The 18,775-nt window shown below is 42.4% G+C and overlaps 1 protein-coding gene across 2 annotated transcripts in view; it reads right to left on the minus strand.

The window, feature by feature from the left end:
• The window catches only part of GRIA2 (glutamate ionotropic receptor AMPA type subunit 2), a 92,012-nt gene extending 88,024 nt beyond the window's left edge, over window positions 1-3,988 (minus strand). Inside the window, exons 1-2 of one of the 2 annotated variants that reach the window (XM_035547906.2) lie at window positions 3,701-3,988; window positions 3,386-3,526 (exon numbers count right to left, since the gene is read on the minus strand). In XM_035547906.2, coding sequence (XP_035403799.1) covers window positions 3,386-3,526; window positions 3,701-3,788 — 229 coding nt within the window. In that variant the 5' untranslated portion in view covers window positions 3,789-3,988. The remainder of the gene's footprint in view (window positions 1-3,385; window positions 3,527-3,700) is intronic. The other variant, XM_050710306.1, reaches the window with a different exon arrangement.
• Between the last annotated feature and the right edge of the window lie 14,787 nt (window positions 3,989-18,775).

The following is an 18,775-nucleotide window of genomic DNA, read 5'->3' on the forward strand; positions in this document are numbered from 1 at the left end:
TTAAGGATGCCATCTACAGCTTTATATTCCAAAATGGCTGGGAAACCTTTATCGTGACTCACAAGTTGCAACATGCTAGATATTCACAGGTTTTCAAAGCTGCTGGTTGTAGTTATAATGAAAGGATCTAAGGTTTATGCATGAATCAGCATCCCCTTGTCATAATGTCATGGTGCAGTGATCCCTGCAGAGCTGTAAGACTTGATTTAAGACAGAAAAGCTCAACACCGGCTCTTGAGCCAGCAGAATTAAACATCTAAGATCATTCATATATTACATCTGTACTGAAACTACTATGTGAAAAACTTGTTAGAGTTACGGAGGTTTTATAGCACTCCATAGGAAATCTCTCTTTAGGACTCCAGTATCCTTTCAGTGTAAGGATATATGACTACATAACACAACTATCTCTTGTCTGGTTGGTGGACTTAAGAGGAAAGGATTTCATCTTCACTAATTTTTCTTCTTTTGACAGAATTAAGAATAAAAAAAAAAATCCAATGCTACTTATGGCCAGCACTTTTCCAATTAGACTAGACTCAATTACACTTTGCTGAAGGACAATAAAGTCCAGTTTCTGGATACCTTCCAATTCCACCCTGTGAATTAACTGCAGCGCTTGCTGTACCTTTGCCCCAGCCTTTAAAGGCCAAGGAGGCACTGTTACAGTGATCTGCTTTGTTAACACATGCCTTTACATGTGCCTACATTGTAATCCTCTGAATCATCAAGAACTCAGAAAGAGGGCCAAGCTTAGCACATTTCTTGAAGGATGCAATTAGAGCAGTGAACATTTCTCTTAATTGTGCCATCAGACTGCAGAAAGCACCGTCTCTCCATCAAAACCACGAAGCCTCCTAGTGGCACTGCCCTGTGAGGTGGCAAACTGCTATTAGATTCCAACAGCTACTCCTGATGACCTGTCAGCACAGCTTTACCCAGGACTTGCAACAGCACAACAGCCTAAAATGACTGTTTGTTACAGATATGTTGGGTGAGGGAAGGCAACCTACCCACTACAGTACTATGAAACAGTGAGTCCACCGCTCCTCTGCTGTACCCATCTGCTGGTACCTTTAAGTGACTGAGCAGCCTCACACCAATTCAAAACCTTCAGTGGTACATGAGCACAGCCGTCCTCCCTCCTGCAAGTTTAGGAACCTAATTTAAAAATAGTACCAGCAATACAACTTGTTCATTAAAAGACTCCTTGCTTCATGAATAAGCTCAGAGCACGTGCAGGCGATAAGGCTGAAGTTTCCTTGAGATAGTCCTACAGCTTCTTTCTTCTTCCTCACCTATTTTTTGAAGCAGAGGGAACCGCGTGCCCCAGCTTTCCTGTCAGGATGGAAGCTTGTCCTGCCAAGAGCTGTGGCGGCCTCCTGCGGGCCTGCTGCCCCGTGGGTACACCACAGCAGAAGTGTTCCACTTGGCGATCTTACAAAATATGGTTGTTGTTCTTAGGGCAGAAAGAGGTCTTTAGATCTTTACTGCTGTTAAGGTTTAAGCCTGTTACTGCTCAAGGGAAGTCTCTTGCTGGAGTGAAATACCTGGACAAGCACTGAAGCATTTTCAGCTCCATGTTACGCCACGTTTCTGTGACCTTCTTTTACATTGCTTAACTGTTTGTTGTGCTGGTTTTGGACACAGGTTCTTCATACACTACTCTGAAATAACCACCTGCAGATTTTTCGATATTTCAAATAAAAATGAATCCAAAAGAAGAAAAAGAGGATGAAGAAAATGGATCCTCCTTAACCGTGTATGTAGGCCTCTACAAATTTACCAACTGCTGAATTTTGCTTCTTGTCTTCAGAATTCCTTTTCCTCCAGCCACACCTTTTTTGGAAGGTAATCAAGGAAATACTCGACATATTTTTGGCATATAGTTCACCAGTTAATTAAAACCAACTGACAAGATAACTTCACTAAACCACCAGTAGCAACTGAGGTGACTAAAAAGCGAGTACCAGTTCATGTCTTAATTTGGTGCTCTCAGAATGGCTTGAAAATGGAAGCCTTGGACAACGTTCAAAGGGAAACCCAAAACGTGGGCAGAAGAACCCCTTCTGCTGGAAGTACATCACTGCAGACTACAGCCTACACAGGTCACCTGCATATTGCAAGAGTTCTGCATGCCCATACACACACGTGCAAAACTTGCCGGGGCTGGAGGAAAATGCAATTGCTTAACCTTTTCAAAGACATGGTCTTTGACACATGAATGACATGGACAAGTCAAGAAATACTCATCTCTAGTACCAGTGGAAAAAAGTCTCTGTTTTAAACAAACCATTTTCAGGATTTTGCTCACCACAGAGAACTGAGAAACACAGAAGACCATCACGTTTTTGCAGAATGTCATGCAGACCACTACACAATACCCTACTTCACCGATGGACCCAGCAACACATACTGCGGATTCAACCATGTGTCGTTCTGGTTTCTGGAAACCCTCATTAGCTGGGGATGGAAGCGCTCCCCAGCAGCTCACAGAGATTACCAGAGCAGCCTCAATGAGGCTGGTTACATGCTCCGACCTTTTCTGACTTCAGCCTTTCCTGAGCTTTCAGCAGCACGTATGAGGACGAGAAGGTAATAAGAAGCATATTACCTCTCTTATCCCTTCAGCTGCATGCCACCCCTCATCCACGCTGCTGAAGGCTCCTTAGGTTGCCCTCTTGCACCACCTACCCCAGAGCCTGTGCCGAGACACCCCTCTTCAACACCACCTCGCCTACCATAACGTGGCTGAATTTGGGGGGAAAAAAGGTGAAAAAAACAAGGTTGCCGACGGGGGAAAACGGGTCTTGCTGGTAAGCAGCGGTCGGATTCAGCACCCTTTCGGAGGGACGGGGGACGGGCAGGGGCTAGTATGGAAGAGGATTAGGGGGACCGCGCCGCTGGAGGGAGACGGTTCGCGATGGAAACGGGGGCACGGGGGGAGGACGGCGGGGACCCCCGGCCGCTCTGTGAGCCGCTGCCTGCCACTCACGGCTCTGCCCGCTGCCGGGAGCCCCCGGCCGGGCCGAGGCAGAGCCAGAGGCGGAGCCAGGGCGCAGCCCCGCCGCCCGCCCATGCTGCCCGCCGCCGAGGGGGCTCTGAGGGGCTCGGCGGGGGGCTGCGGCCCCGGGGCCCCAGCGCGGCGCCATGGAGAGAGCGGCGCCGAGGAAAATGGCTGACGGCGCACCGCGGCTGCCCGGCGGGATGCGGGTCCGCCCGGCACGGCAGCCCCGGCTCGGCTCGGAGGGAGGGCGAGCAGCCGGGCGGGGGCGGCGGAAACCATTTTAAGGCTCCTGCCTCCCTCCCTCCCTCCTTCCTTCCTTCCATCCCCCGGGGCTCCCGCACCTGCCCGGCGGCTCCCCCTCGACCCCCAGCTACTCACAGGCGTTGGTGACAGCGAAGCTGTTGGCGACCTCCAGGTTGTCGATGTGCGGCGTGAGCCTGAACTCCGAGGTGGAAAACTGAACCATGCCTACCCGAAACGCACTGTACTCCTGGTCGGCGCCCCTCGGGAACAGCCCCCCTGCAGGGAAACACACGCACACACGCCTCGGTCAGCCCGGCTGGGCAACGGCAGCGCCGACACCGCGACCCCCGCGGGGCTCCCCCCGAGCCGGGGGTCGGGGGGCGGCGAGGGGCCGGAGCGGGGCACGGCCGGCAGGAGGAGAGCCGTGTCCGCCGGCGTGCGGGCACCTACCGATCTGGATGCTGTTAGAATCCACCCCCCAGATCAGTCCCCAAACCACAGGCGCCAGGAAGACAGAAATATGCATAATCTTTTGCATTTCCAGGAAAAGTAGAGCATCCACGAAGCCACGGAAAAAAGCCCTTTCTTCTTCCTTCTCTCCCTCTTCCTTCCTTCCTCCTCCTCCTCCTCGGAGCAGCGCTCCTCCTGGGCGGGCAGCCGAGCTCCGAGGCGGGGAGCCAGCCCCGGGGACAGGAGCGGGATGAAGCCGGTGCCCGAGCAGCCGCCGGTGCCCGAGCAGCCGCCGCCGCTCCGCCGCTGGTCCCGGCTCCGGAAATAAGGCGGGGGGGGGGGGGCGGTGGTGGTGGGGAGGGGGGGGAGCGCGCCCGGACCGGCCCTGCCCTCGCTCGGGCGCGCGCCGGCGCGAGCAGGGAGCCCCGCGGGAGCGCGCGCGCGCGGGCACGCTCCTCCTCGCCTCCGCGCTCCCGCGCCGGCAGAATCCAGCACCGCGGACAGCGCCGGGAGGGGCGGGGGGAGGAGGGGAAGGAGGAGGAGGAGGAAGAGGAGGGGGAGGAGCGGGGGCGCCGCGACCCGTCCCGAGCCGAGCGCCGGGAGAGAAAATTATACGTGTTTAACCCCAAATCCTGCTTTTTGTTTGTGGGGGTGCTTTGTTCCTTCGTGCGCGTGTCGCTGGGTTTCACCCAGGTGCATCACGTCGCTTCGGCTGCTGGGCCCAGATAGAAAAGTTCGGGAGGTGTGAGGCTGCCCAGGTGATCCGTGACTCGTGTATCGGGGGGTTTGTTTCTCAAGGTGGGTCCCAGCTATGTTGGCTGGGCGCAGTACTTACTGCAAGCTAAATTTAGCCTTGTGCAGCCTGGCACAGTCTGTGCTAGCACGCACCGCGCACACACGGACACACACGGACACACGGACACACACACATCCTGGAGAAGGACAAGCAGGCTAACAATACTGTGGCTGTGGAGTTAGATTTGCTATTAACTGACTATTTGCTGGTATATTTTTCAAAAAATGAATTTAGTAACAGAGGAGGAATATTCATGTAGGAAAGCATGCTGATCTTCCATTGCATTTCCATTATTATTATTATTGTTACTATTACTATTATTACTAAATCGTCCCTTCCAGACAAAAAGCAAGGTCTCAAAGCTCCAGACACTCAGATACCAATATAAGTACATAACCTCAACACATGGGAAGTATGCAGTTTGAGGCCTTTTACCCATCACCAATTCATGACAAGCATAGTTTCACTCAAGCCATTTCACCCATAAATTCTGCACTAGTTTCTGTCTGTCCTCGTGTTATCACCTCTCTCTCACCACTGGATGAGATGAGCCTGAAAAAGAAAAGGAGGGAGAGCAGAAACGTGAACGAGCATGCAGACCCTGTCACCTTGTTGGGGTGGCTGCAGCCCCAGCCCAAACCTCCCTGTAACCTGCTTCTGTGCTCTGTGATGCAACCTGCCACTGAGTTCTGTGAAAAGAGCAAACAGTATCACTGTGATGGCTGAAAGATTAAGATATTGGAGGAAAGCTCGCATTTAGGTCATCCTCGCTGTGCATTGGACAATAAAATGTATAGGTATTTACTTCTAATAGGTGCTTTAGTGTGATATTGCCAATCTCCTTGAACAGGAGCACAGATACATCAGAAACTTGGGCCTTTTTCACCCAAGTCTAAGTAAGGAAGAGTCCCCTTATGGATATCAAATGATGTTAAAATGCAGCAAAGATCTCAGCTGGAAAATTGTATTTTAATATTTTATAATAAAAGAGAAAAAACTGCCAATATACATTACAGATGTATAATGAACTTAAATATAGATTTAAAAGAAATTTACAATGATGCACATAAATGATTGAAATCTAGAAACCCACACTCCTTGACCTAATTGTCTTTAAAGGTATGGAAACGATTTAATTCTCTAAGCTGGGTTTTGTTTTGTTGTGTCGTAGAGGACAGTGCTATTCCGCATGCACATCAAGACCTCCTTCAGAAACAGTAAGAATAATTCATGGCTATGCATGTTTTATCTGGTTAGATGGTGAAATGGGATTTTATTATTTGCAGTAGACTGTGAATAAATGCTCGACTGAGTTTGGATCCCACTGCAGTAGGCACTACACAGCAGCACACTCACCTGAGCCAGTATATAGGTGAAGGCCTCGAACCCACTTTCTGTCATGTCAGCGTCCTTGATGCACCCTTCAAACCTAAGATCTGCATAACATAGCATAGCAGGTAGGTAAAATAAAGGTGATCTGGATAAGAAGTTACTTGTCAATTACAAGTGGTTTTTTTTGCACAGCTTATCTGTGGTGAGTTAATACCATCCATGGCAGTCACAGCTGATACCACTCCAGCCATTGATTTTCTAATGCATATTTTTCCATTAAAGAATTGTGTGTATATGTATACATCATGCATAATGTGTGTGTCCATATGTACATACAGTATTCCAGATTTGTATCATCGTGTCAGAACATGCAGAAAAAAACGTCAAGTTGGTAGTCACATGGCCATATTCTACTGTTGGTGTGCCAGCAAAAACAGAATTCTGACTTCAACCGAGATGAGTAACTACAAGAGCACAGCATGGGCTAGTGAATCAGCAAGAAAACAGTTTAATCAGAATTTAATAACAAGGAAAAATGTCAATAATAAAATAAGGCTTTCTTCAGCGCTCCATATTTTATAACAGTCCTGTGCTAATCAAAAAGATGCAAGCAGGCAATGGAGAAAAAAAAAATATAGGTGATAATAATTTATGACCATGTACTAAGAATAGACATACTCATTAACACTGTGCATAAAAAAATTAGACCACATTACTGAGAATCACATTCAATACTTTTTTCACAAGAAAAGGAAAAGAATCTAGCAAGAGGTAATTAAGGATTGGAATCTTAAAAACATTATATTTTCATATGTGTTCTTCTCAATTCACTATAAAAGCTCATATAAAAATGCATTAGTTCAGAATCTGAACAAAGCATCAACAGGGGAACTGTTAATAATAAGCATCAATCACTTGTTGAAAGGAACATAGCAGTGCAATAGCAATGAAAACAAAGACAGATGACAGAAGGCCAGATATCCAATAATAAGATGTCAACCCCCTAAAAAGGCTAAGTGCCTAATCATGATTTCATGGAAGTCAAGGAGAGATTTGTTAGCTATTGCAAAGAGTGCAGGATCTGATCATGGCTACATTTGATCTAGTAGATTCCAGTGGATGATAGTCTGAACACAAGGTAGAAGCTGTCGAGGTAGCTAAAAGGGCTAATATATGTGCTAATCTGGAATAAATAGGAGTTTATCAGGAGCATTTCCTCAGCAATTCATCCTGGCACAATCCTGGCTGAGACAGTGGCTGCAGTTCAAGCAAATGTTCATATGTTTCAGCAGGTGCACAGGAGACATGGACTGGAAATGGACTGAAGAATGAGGAATTTTTGCCTCACGCTCAGAAACAGTGTTGCTCCATATGCTTATCAGTCAGGAATGACTTGGTGCTGTGGGGTACATACTTTAGGAAAGACATTTGGATAATATAGAGCAATTAAAGAGACTGATGCAGTAAAATAAAATCCAGTATTTGAATGCTGATATTAATCATATTCGTATTAGAAATAAAATTTACATTTTGTTTTGCTGTTTTATCGGTGCTCAATTAACCATCGCAACTGCATGCTGAGGGGTTTAGTGACTTCCTCAGCACTACAATATACTCATTGAAAATCTGTTTCTTTTCCAAAAATCCTTGTTGAAAAAGTTAAATTCTGACAAAACCCTTGGCTAGAGCTCAGACTAAATGGTTATGGTGGACCTGTCTGGCCTTACCTGCTACTGATATTTGTTTTTTATGACTGGGATAATTTTCACAGTGAAAAAATATTTATTACAAAAATCTTTAAATACGTTATTTTTGTAGATGCAAAAACACTGCACCAATGTGTGAATCCTTTTATTCTATTGCTGGTCATGAAATTCTTCCCTACCAAAAAAAAAAAATATAGTCTTTGGATTTTTGAAATCTGCAGAACTTTTGCAAATACCATTAAATGTAAATAAAGGGGAAATACCAATGAAACTTTCAAGGTCCAAATCCTTCTTAATTTATTTAGTCCCATATGTTCATTTTGGATCTCAAGAGTCTTTTTAAAAATAAAGAGTACATCCTGATCTCCCATGCTCATTCTGCTTCCTCTGCTGATTAACAAACGTACTGTTCCCATTAACAGTACATATACCCAGAGATGAGGTGCACTAAGAAATTGCTTATGCTAACTCCTATTATGTGATTCTGGTGGTGAAAATAGCTACATCATTAGCCAGTGGTGTAACTAATTTAAATTAATTAGTTATAATCATACAATTTTAAGTTCCTTTTGCTGAATAGCTGAGACAGTATAGCTTGTTACTAGTTTAGCTGAACAAATATAAGGAATTTATATTGATTTGGGATTTATTATTATTTGTTATATTTATCTGAGCTGCTTGCATTCTTACTATTTGCAAGAAATGCTATATTTATTTGGCAGATAAAATCACTTATGTATGTGCTGAGTTACCCATGTGTGGAAAATCTCCTGTAGATTACTTCATTTTTTTTCTACCGAGATTGTAGCAAACTGCATTATTAAGACTCCAAGAAAAAAAAAAAAAAAAAAAAAAAAGAAAAGGAACCAGGGAACCTTTTCAGATTAGACTGGATTCTAAATTATCATATTATACTAAATCCATGATTCTTGTCTGGTGATATTTTCCCTTTAGAAGTGCCAAGACTTCTTTTAGAAGTGCCATTTCTTCCAACAGGATAAAAAAACTTCCATTGCTTCGTCTCAGTCCCAAGTAATACCTTTCTTATTCCTGTCCTAATTATTTACTGCCTACCTGCTACCTCTCTTCTTTCTTGCTGTCTTCATCCTCGCCTGCTTTTCCATCTGTTTCCCAAAGCATTGCCATCAGAATCTTTTTTCTCTCCTGTTATTTTGATTTTACCATCCGCATTTCCCCTGTGGAGCACAGCTAATTCAAATGTGTTGGGATTTTTGCTTTAGATTGCAACAGTCAGCCTTGATCCTCTCTTTTCATCTGCCACCTTTCCCATCTGTTCCATCAGCAACGCCAGCCTTGACTCTAGCCTTGTTTTTTATTCTCATCGTGTTCTTATTCCTTTTTCCACGCTGACATCTATGTTTGAAATATGAGCCCTACACCCATTCTTCAGGTCAGTTCTTAATCATTGCAATTCCTCTTTAAGCCTTGCATCTATTCTGTCACCTGTGAGTAATGTATCACTCGTTATTCATAAAGAAAAGCCCCTTGGAGCTGACGAAGATGTAGGATTTCATATACTGGTGGACCGTACTCTGCCGAGGCACAGTACTTGTCAAATAACCTCTCCATTTCAGTTCCCTGCATTTATAAACCACACACTAAAATGTTAAAAGGCAAATACAAGCCATCAATAATGTTATAGTCCACTCTTTTTTGCTTTCTTTTGTTATTCATTTTTGTTATTCATATGTGCTGTTGTTGTTATTCATTTTTCTCACTTGTGACTTGGGCCCTTTTTCTGCGGAGAAGAAGCAATTTTGCCGAAAGATGGGTGTTTTTCCCTCAGCTGTCGTAGCACCATGCGGTGGTCTCACATATTCAGAATCCCAAACAATGCCCGTCCACAAATTACAGACAGGTTGAAAAACAAGGCTAGTTATGTGCCACTGATGACAACACTTTGTATATGCTTGCTCAAACATTCCTTATGGCTGCACTCAGAATTACGAATAGCAGGAAGTCGTTTCTGTCATTACAGTAACAGAGTGCTGAGGCAGTATTTCAAGCAAGGATACTGGACAAATACTGGTCCGTGGGAAATGGAGCATGTAACGATCATCTATCTCAACATGGAGAGGGCACGTTCTTGGTTTAATGTTTCATTCATAAAAGCTATCCATAAAATCCATGCCTACTCCGTCTACCATAGAAACATGGAGGAATCAGCTGATCTTTTCAGAATTTTAACCTGTTACAGATCTGAAACCTCGACAATGTCTAACAGCCTGAGAGATGTAACTTCTTTTTGTAACCTGACAAGGCAAAATTAGTTCCTGAAGACTGAACTGTTCTGGAGAATGGAAGCCCTGACAGCAGTATTAATACACATCAATACCACGACTTGTTTTGTGACCTCATGTGGGACTCAAGAGAGCATTCAAATAAGCTTTGCAAAGACGCTTTCAGCAACAATAGAGCCAATAATCCTAACTTTTATGCTAAACTCCTTAATCCAACTGAGGCAGCTTTTCTTGACGTTGCACAGTACAGGAGCAGCTCTCTCCTATGATTTCCTCTTCCTGCATAAAACCACCACACCTGTGTGATCTCCCTCACGTCCTTCTCATGAGGCTGGAAGGCCCGCAGCTCTGAGAATAACCAAGAAGGCTGCATCAGCAACACCGGGGTGTTGCCCCGCTTCTGGCTGGAGACCAGTAGCCAACGAGGGGCATGGGGACAAGGCTGGGTGCCACCAACATCCCCTCGCTGGAGGGGGACACCCAGGCACTGGGTGCTGAACAGAGCACAGGCAAATTGGCCAGCTCTCAGCCTCGTGAGGAGCGCACCCGTAACAGGCGGCCCCTCCGCTCCCTCCACAGCAAAGCAGAACAAAATGCACTGCAGTCATCACAGGAGTAAATTAAACCACACGTTTTTCTTCTGCTGCCTGGATCTGCCCCTCTTGAACCTTACAGAAGGTGTAGAGGCATCCATTTCTATTTATACCCAGGCCGCTAGTCATGGGCATAACCACTTCACATTGAGCTGGCAATGTAAAATTGTTTTATGCGTCCTCAGGTAACTGAGAACTAGGCCATAGATTCATTTATCAATAAATTGAGTAAAGCTGGAAATTTGTGAGAGTTCTAAAAGGAAAAACAAAACAAAACAAAACAAACAAAACAAAAACACCACAAATACATGACTTTTAAAAAGAGAGATGTTCATGATAAAGATTCAGTTTAAACATTGGCTGTGTTACTACAGCCTATTTTTTACGTCTATCATTTAATAGTTTTGTTAGGGCTTCTGTCACTAGGAAAGAGAAATTAAAGCCATAGCGAGTAACAGATTAAACACAGATCAATGAAACATGGCCTGTTTTTTATTATTATTTTTATTTAATAAAAATAAAAATGATACCAATCATAAAAAAATATTTTCAGCAAATATTAAAATAATGTTTTTTATTACATAAATAAGTAAAAGACAAATTGACAAATTGTGCTGCTGCGTAAATTATACTATGGAGATCAAGCACCTAGCAACATTAAAAATAAATTAAGTTGGAGGAATAGATAGAATTGCATGAGACAAGATAATAATTTCTTTCTTCAGGAAATATCCAACAGACATAAAGATATTTTTGTTTAATTACCTACTGCATGCATTTTTAAAAGTATTCTTTTAAGTATCCCATTAAAAATAGGATATAAGATTAGAAGTCTTTTGTTGGAAACATCAGCTTTCTTATCCTAATTGTTACAATCTTTAAGCAACAGAAATGTCTTTTGGGTTCCCTGTTTACTTGTTGGGCATCAAAAATTTTTATTACAGAAAATCTTTTTGTCAAGAAGCAGCTCACTGGAGTTATCACAGAAATGTGCAGAGTTGTGCTCAACTGAAGTTTATTTTTAGTTCTGAAAAGCCACTCCAGTGGCTCAGCCCCAGAACTAGTTCACGGTACAGATAAGAGATATTTTTACTCTCACCTCTGCATGGGCATATCTTCCCAGAGACTGTGATAAAATATAGTGTTAATGTCAAGCTTTTATAGAAGGAAAAAAAATAAAAATAAAAATAAAAATAAAAATAAAAATAAAAATAAAAGAATCGTAAGGAAAACCAAGCAATTCTCATGAGGTACTTAATTATGTACTTAGGACTAGAACTACATCTACATCACAGTAAATGCACAGAAAATTACTTTCTTCTAATTGCATAATTGCTTTAAATATAGGATTTAATTGCAGAGCTTATAATACAGAATTTTCTGCTTATAATATTTTTTTTTGCATGCAAAACAACCCAAATAATGCTGCTTGTCTTTACTGAAACTTCATTTATGCTATGAAGGAAAGTTATCTTATACAGATTAACTGCTAGCCATTATTAGTTTCTATTTAGTTGTGCTTTTACCTGAGGCTTACCTTATTCTTTGCTAATTGTATTGCCCAAACAAGATGTATGCAGAGAGATGGTGTGCACAGATAGCTGGGTTCTCAGCATTTTCAAACGTACAGTTGCCTTCATTACAGGTCAACATTCACAACACATTGCATCAAGGACTTAAAAAGACAGAGATTAAAAGCTAAGGCAGTCTTATGGGCAGCTCAAACACAGCAGTTAAGAGTACACAACAAAAACACAAGATTGAACTGAGCCAAACCACTTCCCTAACTCTAAACCAACCAGAAAGGGAAAAAACCTGCAGATGGAGAACGGGTTTATGCCACAGCTACAAATACGTGGCCAACTTCTGGCATACTCATACCACAGTCCATCCTCTGTCCCAAATTCTGGCTGTCCCCTACCTGTCAGTACCAGCTGAAGCTACCATGTGCTCGCTTTCACTGTCAATACAGCCTTTATGCCTTTCTGTTAACCCCAACAGACCTGCTAGTATGATCTAATGATTGCTCTTTCTACAACTAGAACTATCAGAAGTGTTCACTGACGGTATCTGAAGAAAATACTGGTCTGGAATGGCATTTTCTGAAGGAGAACCCTCAGCCTATTTGCATCTATTCCACTGGGCTGCCTATTATTCAGCAGCATAACAAAACAGGACAGCAATTTTAGCAGTTGGTCAGCGGCTAAATGTCAGGTGCAATGAAATGAGCTTACCCAAAACACACAAGACCTCCTCTACAAAAACAAACAAACAGACAAAATGCAAACAAATCCAAGGGAAATTGAAAGAGAGCAGAAATTTCTAGCTTCAACTGTTCTATAAAGAAGAAATTGTATTGTCTAAAGTGGGCTTTCTATCTCAAGGACTGAGATAGCAAACCCCAGATAATATGTCCATGGTTTTTGTTACCCATTTTATTAAAGTAATTTTTTTTCTTGTAATTAACTTAGCAATATACTGAGTAACTACAATATAGCATTACTAATTTTAACAGCCTAGTAAAATACTACTAACTAATCACCATTTTTCTTAAAAAAAAAAAAGTAGTTATTGATTACATTATACGTGACAACACTTGTTCTGAACTTTCAACTGAAGGATTTACTCCAGCGCGTGATTTCATATCCATTGGCCCACATAGCTAACTCTATGCCATGGCAGCAGTTGATTTATTTTATATGAGACTGAAAAAATACACAGTATGATATTGATGTACTTCAAAAATACTTGCCAAACAGTAGTAATGTAAACATGGAACAAGAAAATACTGGAAAATTATTAAATCCTGACAATCTGTTTTAATGAACAGATTCAGTCATATGAATGCTCCTATACTACATATGGATATGAATTAATATATCCGTCAAATTATAAATGAATAAACGTACCTTTATAGAAGATACCACTTTTTCATTTGTTATTCTGCAGATTCTTCTGCAGAATTTGGATCCAAGGAAGGAAATGTTTGATTATGTTAAGAATTTATTTTGGAGATCAGAATGGAGTAATATTAAAGGAAAGAATGTATACATGCAGTGGGTTCAATTCTCCTTTGAGAGTAAAGCAAGTATACTTTAAAACCATTGTACATGATGGGGAACATCAAGGACTTGAAATCAGAGGCAGACTACCTCCTGAAATGTTGAGGCTGGGAGACAACAAATACAGATGCCACTGCCATACATGACTGAAACTATTATTAATGATTAACGTAATTTTTGTAATTATTTGTGTGCATCACGGTAGTGCCTTAAGGTAGTGTACTATATACAGCAAGAGATTATATTCACCCCAATCTAAACAAAGGGCCCTTAGCACAAAAGGAAGCAGCATTGTTATCATCCTTGTTTGATGCAGAGGAATGTAAGAAAATTGAGGAAATAGTTTGCCAGATTTGCACAGGAGATCCGGGGAAGGGACCCCTGTCTCTCTTCAGTTAGTGGGTACTGTGTTTAGCTACAGACCCCCACTTACTAAGGATGTTCGGAGTGTGGCTGCACAGAGCTGTGCCGCCAGTCGTGCACGACATGCCAGGTAGCTAACAGCAGTCACCGCACTGCCTGGCCAGAGAAGAGACAACTTCATCAGTTGCATTCTTGCATCATAAGCAGGTAGAAAAACCACACTGCAGGAGAGCTGCTCTGTTCTAGTAGATAAGACTACCCGGTCTTTTCCATAAAGCTATCTTTTTCAGTTGCCAAATGAAAACTATTATGAGGTTCAGCGTTGTCCTGTCTTTAAAGGATGGATTCTCCTTCCAGCCAATATAATTTATTCCAATTGTCAAACCTCATCAGCCTCTCAGCGTGAGTCTTGCATAAATGGATTTATTCCTGGCTGTTTCATTTGCACACTCCATGAAATTTTTTTCCCACCTATTTAATTTCATCAAGACTTTCTTCATGGACAGTAGTAAACTTGCTGCAAGAATACTGTAATGTAAAATACACTATCTCCATCTTATATTCCTTTGAAAAAATAGGATAAGCCGTAGTATGCTTTAATAACTCCTATACTTAGAAAGATTCCCATTTTAAAATGCTGTTCCTGAAATGGGAACAATATGGATGTATATGATAAATAGAGCAATAAGGCATACTGATGGGTAACAGATGAGATAATAAAGTGCTGCCAATTTGGATATACATTTTCTGTTTAAAGTCTCCCATGGTGAAATTCATAATATTCGGTATTCTACAGTAGTGGAATAAAACACTCCCATGAAACTGCAGTATCTGGGAATATTATTATGGTGTTGTTGCTGTTATACTTCTTAAGAAAGTGCCTCTCTGTTTAAAAAAAATTAAAAACTAAAAAATTCATCAAGTAGTGACTGGTGACAGTCTTGAACATGCTATTGCTAAGGTGCAGGGTTTGGGAAATGCAGCCGTAACTAGTTTGTGGTGAGTGCAGCCACTCTGGGCAGGTACAAAGCACAAAATTCATCTCCGTGCGTCTCCTGTATGGCAGCCACAAGGACTTAAGCAGTAGTAGATCCTCCGGAGCCTTCCTGGCTTGATGACCACAGGAAGGGAAGAGCTCTAAGTCCAGAGAAAACAATCAGGAACTATTTTTTTTGGCCATGGTGGGCCAAATGCATTCTTCAGTTGCTATTATTTATGTGTGTTTATCCATTTAAGACAGTTATTTTTTGAAATAAATTTTCACCTCAGTGAAACAGCCAACTAGAAAATAGGAAAAAATTGAGAAAATTTAGAAAATAGGAAAGAATAAAGATTTAAGTTTAATTCCATGAAGCTGATTAGAAGCTGATTAGAGCTCACACTGGATGCTGTAAACTATTTGTATGTGCTTGAGAAAAAGAAGATGGTTTCCACAGTTGCCTGACCCTGAAGCACCTCCAGAAGGTTCAACACCCCACAGAGGGCTGCGACTGAGCGGGATGGGTTGGAAGAAGGGGAGGTAGCAAGACCAGCTTTGTCCGATGCAGAAACAGATGTTGGAGTGGTACTGGTCAAAGACGCCAGCTTTTACAGCCAGCTCCTGTCAGCATTATGCTTTTGAAATAGCCAGTCTGCAAATTAATGTTTCCCAATGAGCTGGCCTTTGGGAGTCAAAGAAACAAACAAATGAATCTGAAAGAATGAGCTTGCCTCAGACACTGATAAATCTGTTGTGACAACATAGGGCTTATTAAACACTGAGAAATATATTTCCCTAGCCTCTGGGTCAAAAGCAAGTTTTAAGGTTAATAGAGAAAATCAACATTTAAAAAAATGTCAGATGATCTACTTTTTTTTTCCTATTCTGCTTCTGACAAGAAATTCAATACTCTGAACTAGAAAATGCAACGCATGTAGAGAGTTTTTATCCAGATAACACGCTACTGTGAGTTATAGGGACGTAACCGAAATGGGGTGACGCAACTGGCATTAAAATTTGAAGAGCCAGGGAGCCCAGAGCCTCCTCATGCGTCCTGGATCATCCATTCTCAAGCACTGGGGCTGGAGTGCTGCCTTCACGGGGTCCTGCGTAGATTCTCGCCTGGACTGTTTGAGATGAGAGGTGGGACAGCTGAAGCATGCTGGTGCAGAAATAACACCGGCTTGATGAAAGGAGCGCTTGGCAGAACAGAGAAGCTAAACAGTGCTATTGATTATCACGATGTACGCTGCAGAGAAAGAGGGTGGAAACGCAGGGGCTGCCTACGCACAGCTTTTCCTCTCAGCAGCAGCAGCAGTGGTTTCAGCAGGAATTTTTCTTGCAATTTGTGGCATTAGAGAAGGATTCCTCTGAGCTGGAAGGTCTTGTAGGAGGCAGTGGTACAGCAGCTTGGCCTCCTATCCTCAGGAGGGTTTCTTGGGCCCCAAAACCTCTTGTCTTTGCTTCCCCAAGTGAAAAAAAGACTCCCACTGTGGATATTCATGGAAAGAAATAGACATGCACAGATAGATATAAAAAACAAGTTATCTACTGCCACAGCCCGAAGAATTTATCAGGTGGAAAACAGTTATCCAAAAACTTACTCTTTCTACTCCACAGTCTTCAGACTTCTTTCTTTCAAAGCACTTTATATGGCTTAGCAAATGCCTGGGGGGACAGCAGCTCCTAGTAGCCCATGTTGTTTTACTGGTTGCTTTCTGCCCCAGAACCAGAGTCATGGGCAGCAAGGGGAAAAGCCATTTAGGTTCTTGTGCTAAAAGACATGTGGTTTATACACCTGTTTTACATTTTGGATTTTTTAATGGCTCTTTTAACGTGTCAAGGGGATAGTCTGTATGACTGAGGCTCAGTAGGCCACCTCCTTCACACTCAGGGGGCTGAATCCCACTCATTCTTTTACACTTGTATTGGTTCAGTGTGATGAGTTTCATTTTTGGCACCACTGGTGAACGCTTCTGTCAGTACACAAAATCAAGTGTGGCAGAAGTGCTGTATGACGTCAAGACACATATCTTAATGGTGGCATCTTTCAAATCACCGGTGGGAAAAAATAATCCAGCTCCAGCCCGCCGTGCATCACACAGCGTGTGTCTAGGTTTCACAGACACAAGCTGGCAAATGCCCATGCGAGCTGACTCCAAACCAAGTGCCTGAGCACAACAGGCAAGGCAGCATAAAGCATTGTGGGGGTTAACACCAAAGTCTGCCTTTTAATTTCCTACGCGAGCAGGTAGGCCTCTCAGCCCAGGCTTGCCGTTGCCATGGCTACATTGCTAGCGGTCCCCAAGTCAGCGAGTTTAAAGCTAATTTGGCTAAGCCTGCATTAGCTGCAGACATTTTAGTGACTGCAGCATAGACATATTCATAGCACTGAAGGGTTTTCAGAAAGATTTCCAAACAGACCTGTGATTTTTATTTTTAACGTCTACTGGCACTGCTACTGCTGACGGAGTGAGGACAGGTTCTGGTAGGTGGGTAGGTGGGCGAGTTCCCAAAGTCAGCCAAAATGCCAGGGCGTGCTGCAAGCAGCCCAGATATTTTCTACATTGGTATAGACGTAACTGTAACAACGAGAATTTACGTGTTTAAAGCTGAATTTGTTTTCTGTAAATACCATTGGCCCTCCTTTATTCCAGTGTAGGGTCTCCTATGGAAAGAAACAGGTTTTGTATCTTTCTGGCACCACAGATGAGCTTTTTTTTTTTTTTTTTAAAAAAGTTAATCTTCATGTTTGTATAAGAAGGCAATTGTTATAGGATATTGTTACTACAGCCAGCAAATTAAATTGTAGACACAAAGAAAACTATTATTTAATCTCTCTGTACCTAAGTTCCTCTTTTTCTCAACATTATCTTCTCTAATCCCAGAATTAGTGTACCAAAGTGTCAAGTAATGGTGTCCTATCATTCCCTTATCTGCTATATACCACTCTTGTACTCATTTCAGCACTAAGTTATCTCTATAGCCTGACAAATCGCTTGACATTGCATACACTCAGGTTGCACTCTCTTGGAAATAAATAATTTATTGTTATCTATTCTATAAATATCCTCAGCACGAGTCATCCAATAACTGCAATGGTAAGCTGCTTGAAGAAGAGACTAATGCTCTCAAATGTATTATAAAGTCTCTTAATAAATTAACTAAATATATATGACAGAATCTCTTAAGTAAGTTATTGTCTCTCTCCAGAGCAAAATATTTTAAAATAAGGTAGGATAACTGATAAGTGCATTTCCACAGGCAGATCAATCTTTGTGGGTCATACTCATTGTAACTACCCCAAAGGGCAGCATTAGTACATTATCTTTAATGGATAGTAGGGCACTGAAACAGCTTTCTCTTTACCCACAGATTTCCTGTTACCAAGTCGAAATTAATATGGAGACTTTAAAGGATGAAACCTTACTTTCTAAGTAAGTGGTCAGCCTTCTTTAAGTTGCACTCATAGAAATAAACTCCCTTCCTCGCTGAAAAGGCACACTGCTCGCTTTTACCATCTCAGCCAGAATTAACAGGAGACTGAAAAAAAGAGGTGACCAAAGCTCCGCAGAGCTGCTCCTACAACTGGGTATCAGGTATGAGTCTAGCCAGCATCACAAAGTAAGGTGTAGATTTACATCACACTTTGAGAATGAAGTAAATTGCTTCAGACAATACATTTCATGCATCCTAACAGGGTATTAATGCATAGCAGCTGATACACTTTTCAGGTCACATCTTTACTTACTGCATAGCTTGAATTTGTGGGTGAAGTTAACCAATGAATTAATTCATCTCCAGCAGCACTTCCTGTTGACAGGTCTGAATGTGTTCTGAAAACCTGAAGCAGAAAGAAACCTACAAGTTCATAACGCTTTGAAGGAAAGGAGTGAGCCATTTGGATGCTACCCCTCTATGCTTAAGAGCCAAAGAAATACTGAGGTTTATGTTAAGGGTAGAAATTTGTAACTCGCCTACCA

This window comes from Cygnus atratus, chromosome 4 (genome assembly GCF_013377495.2).
Source record: "Cygnus atratus isolate AKBS03 ecotype Queensland, Australia chromosome 4, CAtr_DNAZoo_HiC_assembly, whole genome shotgun sequence".
NCBI classification, from domain to species: Eukaryota; Metazoa; Chordata; class Aves; order Anseriformes; family Anatidae; genus Cygnus; species Cygnus atratus.